Genomic DNA, 8090 nt, shown 5'->3' on the forward strand with positions numbered 1-8090 from the left:
CAGAGAGGTAGCCATCATCGCAAGGGTTTGAAAGAAATAATGCAGGGGGAAAGAGAAAAAAATCTCAGGACTTTGCTCTTTCCTTCCAACCCTGGCGTGCCCTTTGTTGAACCTCTAGCCCAAGAGACTTTCTGGCAGGGACCAGAAGGAAAGTGCAGGAAAGGGATGAGCAACCGAGACAGGACATAGATTGGTTTGCTTTCCTCAGAGGTGTCATGAGGAAACCCCTGATCCCAGGAGGTTGGTCCCGGGATCAGCCTCTGGAGTCAACCCCAGGAACACTTTTGCAAACATTTCCTGCCTGGACTGGGAGGGCAGATGGAATCCCCTGCTTCTTTCTCCCTGAAGAGTGAACTGAATCACCTGTTTTCAGCAGGAAAACAGGTGGCAGAGGTGCAGAGGTCCAGATTCCATGTCTAAAGGAGAGAGCCTTACAAGACCTAGGATCGAAGTCCTTAAATGCTCCCACAAATGGGGAGCGTTTGTGAACATTTAAAATTGTCCAAATGTCTACGCAGGGCTTCCAGAGTGGTGCAAGGAGTTAAAGCTCAGCACTATGAAGCTATCCACAGCCACTGCAGCTCGAGTTCAAACCTGGCAAGGGAGCTGACCACATGGCGCAACAACCCTCTCCTGTCTCATCTGCTGCTCCTCACAGCAGTGTATTTCAGTCAATCTGCCTGTTCTGCTCCCCACTCTGTCTCTGGTGACTCCTCTCACCCCCCACACCTCTGGCCTGTACCCCAGTTCTTGTAAGCATAAATAAAAAGCTTTTAAAGTCTACATGTACATATTTTTGTAAAGTCTACATGTACATATCTTTGTATTTCCAAAAGAATCTATGATCCTGGGCCCTCCCTGGTGGCACAGCAGGTTAAAGCACAGCACTAAGAAGCTAAAGCCACTTCAGCATGAGTTCGATTCCCACCCCAGAGGTGACCCATATGGCACAGAAGACCTCTTTTGACCCGCCCGCTGCTTCCCTCAGCAGTGTACTTTGTCAGTCGGCCTGTTCCACTCCCTACTCTTGTCTCTGGTGAATCCTCTCACTGCCCCTGCACCTCTGGCCTGTACTCCAGCTCTGTATGCACAAATACATCTTAAAAAAAAAAAAAAATCTACAATCCTAAAGAGATGAAAAACTACTAAGCCAAGAGAGAGCCTTCACTCCTTCCCCTGCCTAGCCAGGGGGCTCAGCTGAAATTGCTCCTATTGCAAACCCCAAAGTGTAGACCTGAAGCAATCACATCTGAGAATCCCTTGTGCAGGCTTGCTGACCTGCACTAATAGCTCTGTGGCTGAAGACTGGTGGAGCTGGCTTCCTGCCTTCCTGTGGAGCCTTGGGCTGATCCTCCTCACCCCTGGCTCTGCACCTGCCACCCCACCTCCACATAATTCTCAAGATTTGTAAACCTCGCTGTGCCTGGCACATGGAAGACACTAAAATATTTGGACAAATCTAACAATAAAAAAAAGCAATTTTTGCCTATCAGAGAAGCCCTACGTTTCCTCCAAGGCTGCTCTGGTGCTTGGTTCAGCTGTGTGGGCAAAGGGGTTGGCAGCTCACTAGATCTGGTCCCAACTCCCCTCCACACTGTCAAGTAAACAGGTCCTCAGGACCTGCAGTTGGGGTGCCTAGCTTCTAAAGGGGCTTCTGAAGAATATGTGAGCTGGAAAACAGCAGGTACAACTCGTGGCAGCCTGATACTGCTCCAGTGGGAAGGGGGACAGGACACCTCCCTCTCCACATTTTCCATTTCCGAGGCTTTGTCGAACTCTTCCCAAATGGCAATGCCTCTGTGCTCTGGGCCAGCTTTTGGTAATCAGTGTTTCTAGTTGGCTCAATTAGGCTTAATTATCCACTCACTCTGTTTCAGAAGCTCAGACCCTGGAGAAGTGGCAATTGGGATTTCAAGCAACTAGAGAGCCAAAGCACAAACGAACATGTGAGTTGCCCAAGGGACAGGTTAAACCAAGAAGGAAAATACCAACCCAGAGTGAAATGCCATGGAGATGACTAGGAAAACAGTTAAATATGAAGGAGAACCAGCTCTGTAGCTGGTATTTTTCTAAATACATTACAAATGGAAGGTGCGAAGTAGGCACTGGCCTTCAGATGACTGTCCTATAGGCAGACTGGTGTCTTCTTGGCTCTAGGTCTTTCCAATTAGGGTATCAGATTCTGGGTAGCAGCTTGTCCACCCAAATCTTGGGTATCTGGGGCTGGCGAACACAAAAACATTAGCCACTTCTACAGTCAAGCAAGGACCTTGTAAAAGAAACAGGTAGACAAACCATGGACCCTCATTCGTTGTCACAGCAGGTGCTAGTTCCATGGTGTGCCAGGCTGCTGAGGTGAGAAGGTGCAGGCCTGCAGGCCCGTTCTGAAACAGCTCAACTCCAACAGGAGAATAAATAGGATAAACCTTGGTGCCTTTTGTCCTTTGCTGAGTCCCAGGCTTGCTCTCCCATTTCCCCCTAGTATGTGCATAATTGGATGATTCAACTAAGAGCAAGGCTTATCCCAGGGTAATGCTCATTTAGGGACAAGGGGAAAGCGGTTATATCAGATCTAACTAATATATGTAACATACAAGGTGCTTACTTAGTTGCTAATGATGTTGGTGAGAAAGAGGTAGAGCGGTATCAAAAGCTAAAGAGCTGGTTAGGCTATAGCCCAGGGCTTTAGACGAGACAGAACAAGAGGCAGTTTTATTCTCTGAATCTTTTTTAATATAAAACAAAGGTAAAACACATCTCAACCCTGCAATCTACTAGCATGTCTTCAAGATGCATGCCAGACTGTAAGACTACATAGCAAAGTCTTTACAAGCATTTGGTTGGGAGAAATAGAAAAAGCAGACTTCAGAGGACACGTGGGCAAGCCTGAACACTAGAGGAGTCCCTGTCTTTTCAGATCCTCATACGTCTTCTTATTCACAACATTTCCACTGGAGTCTTCATATTCTTCCTACAAAGGAAGGAGGTACACTGTCAGCTACATCTCCCTGGAAAGTTGCCTGGAACCAATTACCAGGGTGAGCTCTGGCCCGATCCCATTATCACGTCCTCACACCCTGGAAACTGGGACTCTCCTTTACCTCCCTTCCATGTGGTGAGGGAGCTGTGACAGTATCTCCAAAGTTACACTAGCACCCACCTCAGTGTCAGGCTGCCATCGTTCTGACGCCTTCTGCAGTTTCAGCTTGGCCCACACTACAGGATGAGAAACAAGCAGCCATCAGAATTGACGAGCAGGGTGGCACATGCTTACAGCAGACCCCCATGAGGACTTCCTTGGATGACCCTGTCTTAGGGAACTCTGCCCCAAACTGGAACTTTGGCTCTGGACTAGACTGCAGACCACACCCCTTCTGGTCCAAATCACCAGAATCTTACCTTTGCTATAAAAGAAAAGTTGGATCAAATATAAAGACCTTTAGAAGTGAGAACTGAAACTCTTATAGGAAAAAGTTAAATCTATGGGAATTATGAGAAAGATAACTCCCCTGTCTTATTAAAGGTCATTATAGGAGATAAGTAGACATTGCCAAATATACTTAAAAGTCTGGTGTATATAGTGAAAAAACCCAGAGAAAAAAGGGAGGTGAAATGTCACAACCAAATAGTCTAAAAGATGGCTCAGCAACAATGTAACACATGAATTTTCACTTTTCAGTAACAAATATCACATTGAAAATGAAAAGGGAAAGACATCTATAGGAACCACCACAGTTTCTGAGGGAGTGACGAGAGAGGACAGAGACCAAATCAGAAAGAACAACATGAATTTGTAGGAATGGTGTGGGAAGATGCACTCAGCACACAGGGAGGAGCAGGGAGGCCAGGCCTGCTGTAGGGAGATGATGACACACCACTGACAGAGGATGGCGGGAAGGCACGGCTGTTTGACCCCTACATGCTTCTACATTTCCTGTCAAGTAGAACAATTTCTTAACTTGGCAAGATTAGAAGAAATATCATGCAGAGAGTGTTGAAGCCTAAAATAAGTGAGGAAAAATAAATGAGAGAGAAAAAAAAAAAGCTTACTTAACTCCATGCCTGGCATGCAGGTACTCAAGCAGCTTCCTTCCTTGCTAATTGCTTTAAGTTAGCCAAAGTCTTAAAGCCCAGCTAATAAGCACATCACAAAGGAGTGGAGAATTTATCATGCACTACTTTACTTTCCGATACTAAAATATTGGAGCATGAGTATGCTCTCATGATTTTCTTAACGGAAAAAAACAAAAAACAAAAAACAAAAAAACAGATGTAGGAAACTGAAGAAGTAAGGGAGCTGCAACTCTGCAGCAGGGTCTGAAAACAATTAGAAAAGAATGGGTCACCTCTGGCGCCGGCGTGGGTTCACTGGGAGTAAGTGAAGCAGACTAACTGAATTTCCTGTTTTTGGTGGGGTAGCTGATCCAATAAAAAGCCAGAAACAGAAGATCCTAATTTTACTGAAGCAACTGGTGTCATAGGCAATCTCCAAGGCTATTGTTTAAATCTCTTAATCACTGTAAAGCAACTCTGGTAAGACTTATGCTTTATTAGCCTGGTAGGTTTATGCGTAGTGAGCAGCCTGATGGTGACCAACGACCTAAGAAGGGATCTCTGGTAGCAATTCCAGAGCTGCTTCTCCCATGTGCCCCCCACCCCCCCAGAGCTGCTTGGCTGTCTCTTGTTCAACCGTTGAAAAAAAAATTCTAACCCTGAAACAAGTAACACAATAAATTTATACATGACCCTGTTATTTAAGTTAAAAAAAAAAAGTCTTTAACTCAAGTGACCCTCTCCCCTTCCTGGCTAAAAACTCCAAAAGAAAATAAAATGCTCCAGACTGCTCTAAAACAAAGACAAAAGCAAATTTAGTGCAACAGCTGTGCCAACAGTCTCCATTACTAATGGAAATGTCAACAAGTCCCTGTTAGAATTCATGACCTGAACACTGCAAGAACACTGAACAGCACACAGGTGGAGAGAAGCACTTCAATATATGTAAATCTTTAACATCACTGATTACATAGTTGGACACAAAGATACAACATATTCTAAAGGCAGAAATTTTGCATCTTACTGCATGGGCCAAGATAAAACGGGACAAATAGAATTTTAAAATGCTAGATCAACCAGAATTAAAAGTAGTCAAACAATCTCTCAGTACTTTTTTAAACTTAGAAATAACATTTAAAAATAAAGTTATAAACATAACAGCTGGATGAATATAACCATCAATAGAATGACACCCAGTTCTAAAATGTCTGTACCAGAAATATAACAAAGAGAAGCTCATTACTATAGACTTGAGTATGGAGTAAAGAAATTAGATCACAGAATATATTAAAAGGAAAAAGGAAACACTTAAACTCAGAATAGAAACAAAGAATTTGATTTTTCACTCTGTCATAACAAATCAAGGAATTGTAGGGGCTATGAGCTAAAGAATCTTCTGAGAACAGTTCATTTGTATAAAGAGATAATCTCTATTTAAATATAAAGTTTTGAATGGCAGAAGAGAATGTAAAATATAAGCCTATTCATTTTATATCATAAATACGGTTTTAACCCCTAAAACTGACAAGTGTCTCAAAGGAATTAAGCAGTACATCTTTTATTATGAACACAAATACAATACTCTAAACAACATTCTAACAGCACACATAACTGCTTTAAAAGAATTATCACCCAAGTATGAAATAATCAAGCAATTAATTTTTCCCAATACTTAGTGAGAGAGAAAGTTGTAAAAATGTTGTAATCTTTCTTTTTTGCACTATAAGAGTGTATTTTGCTATCACACTGCCCTGTCCCTCCCTTCAGGAGTAGGTTTATAAGAACATTTTCAACTTTTTTTTATCAGCAGTGCTCAATGCATTAAAATAAATTTGGAAAAATGTACACACACCCATTTGCTCACAATCCTGCGTACATGGGAGTCACAGATCCAGGTTAAAAGTCCTGTCCTCCTCAGCACAAGGATCCTCCCAAAGGAGAAATAATCAGCACTGCTAACTAACTCCTGCCCCTCAAAAATGCAGTAGCTGGTGTGACTACTGCAGCTTCTACGTATTGCAATCTGCTGCCCTGGGGCCTGGATGCACCAGGGTACTGGACCAATGAGCTGCATGAGTGGCCACCTGGTCTGGCCTGCTGAGCAAAAAAATCACATAACTTACAGGAGACGGCGTCTTCAATCTGTGTCACATTAGCAAAGTGGGCAGTGTTCGGGATGCCCAAACACCGCATGCCATGAGCATGACGCCATTCCTGGGAAAGGAGAGAACAACTTGAAGTGGACAGCTGGATACACAGACCAATCCCTTTCTATTCAAAACCCCATACTCTTAGCAAAAGATGCCTTAAAGGCAGAGTTCCTAGACCTGACTGACAAGGGTTATTTCAAAGCAGTATTGCACCAGGTTGGCTTATTAAACCTAAATTCAGAGCCAACAGTCTTTCAGACAAAATCTGAGTTAAGACCACAGGAGAACCACAACTAACCAGTCACTTCTGTGCAACATTGAGTAAGGGTTACCGGTGACAGGACAGGGTCGCCTTGGGAGTAAAGGAAAAGACTCTTTATCAGTTAAAAACAGGGATGTGAAAGAGTACAGGGAGAGATAGATGCTAACAGTTCTTGCTTGGAGATGGCCAACGGCCCGGGCTTTATCCGGGTGGCGATTCCAATTCATTGGACATGATGGAGAGGAAGATTTGGAGACTACTAAGGGGTTCAGCAGAAATGACCCAGGATCAACTAGTAATATGTGTGTCTGAAGGAGGGAGAGAATATTTATGAAATCTTCCATACTTGGTCTAGTTTCTTTTCTGTACAATTTTCTTACAAGTACTAAGACTAGAGGGAAGGGGGCCTCCCTGGTGGCACAGGGGTTAAAGACAGCATTATCAAACTATCGCCAGCCACTGCACCACTAGTTCAATCCCCAGCCAGGGAGCAGACCCACGTGGAGCAGCAGACCTCTCCTGTTCCCCCACTGCTCCCCTCAGCTGTGTATTTCAGTTACTCTGCCAGTTTTACTCCCCACTCTGTCTCTGGTGAATCCTCTCACTCCTCCCCACACCCATACCTCTAGCCTGTACCCCATATCCCAGTTCTTGTATGCAAAAGTAAATCTTTAAAAACTAATTAATTAAATAAAAAACTAGGGGGGAAGTAAAACAAGGGTGAAGTTATTTACTGGAGTCACCTAAATAAAGCCTTGTCTCAAGAATAGCTTGGTAAATGTTAACCCCTTAGTTTCTTTTTGTTTTGTAGAATAAATGGCCCATGTCAGACCCAAAGGAGCAGGTAGTCAATTCCTTATAGCAGTGGGGTGGAGAAATGATCAAGGGATTAGAAACTGGTCTAAGATGCTGGCAGAAAAAAGAAGTCCAAGAACAAGACAAAAACAACAACAAAACTAAAATGAGGTTCAAACTTGAGAGCGGTACAATGCTTCAAGAAATTGTCCAGGTAGTATGAAGGCCAGCACTGGCAAATGCCAAGGCCTCGATTTTAGATTTGCTCCTTCTCTGATTCTCTTAAGCTCTGGACATTATGATCTTCTCAGGTCACGCCTGTCCTCTTTTTTAAAAGACTCATGTATGATAAATCAATTTTTAGGGGGAAGGGCCTCCCTGGCAGTGCAAGGGGTTAAGGCTCAGCACTAGGAAGTTGTCTACCGCCACTGCCGTGCGAGTTCAATCCCTGGCCAGGGGGCTGACGCACATAGTGCTACAGACCTTGCCTGTCTCACCCACTGCTCCCCTCAGCAGTGTATTTCAACCTGCCTGCTCTGCTCCCCACTCTGTCTGGTGAATCCCCTCACCCATATTCCACACACCTCTGGCTTATACCCCCGTTCTTGTATGCATGAATAAAACAAAAATCTTTAAAATTTTTTTGCCCCAGTGGGGAATGGTGTCGGATTCCTTACAGCAAAGTGCCGTTGGAAGGCCTTGGGTCCTCGGTAGGTATAGTTTCCACAAATCTCACAGTTGTAGTTGATATTTAGGCCATGAAGCTTATACAGCCAGTAGGGAATGGGCTAGAAGAAATGAGAGAAGAAATTATATGAGACTGGTGTCTA

The 8090-nt window shown here is 43.9% G+C and overlaps 1 protein-coding gene across 1 annotated transcript in view; it reads right to left on the reverse strand.

Annotated features, from left to right (window-relative positions):
* Positions 1-2716: 2716 nt before the first annotated feature.
* The window catches only part of SF3A3 (splicing factor 3a, subunit 3, 60kDa), a 16476-nt gene continuing 11102 nt past the window's right edge, over positions 2717-8090 (reverse strand). Inside the window, exons 13-16 of the mRNA XM_004679442.2 lie at positions 7938-8048; positions 6177-6267; positions 3161-3216; positions 2717-2971 (exon numbers count right to left, since the gene is read on the reverse strand). Of these exons, the coding sequence (XP_004679499.1) occupies positions 2894-2971; positions 3161-3216; positions 6177-6267; positions 7938-8048 (336 nt within the window). The 3' untranslated portion in view covers positions 2717-2893. The remainder of the gene's footprint in view (positions 2972-3160; positions 3217-6176; positions 6268-7937; positions 8049-8090) is intronic.

Source organism: Condylura cristata, unplaced genomic scaffold, assembly GCF_000260355.1.
Source record: "Condylura cristata isolate star-nosed mole 26May11 unplaced genomic scaffold, ConCri1.0 scaffold00008, whole genome shotgun sequence".
Classification (NCBI taxonomy): Eukaryota; Metazoa; Chordata; class Mammalia; order Eulipotyphla; family Talpidae; genus Condylura; species Condylura cristata.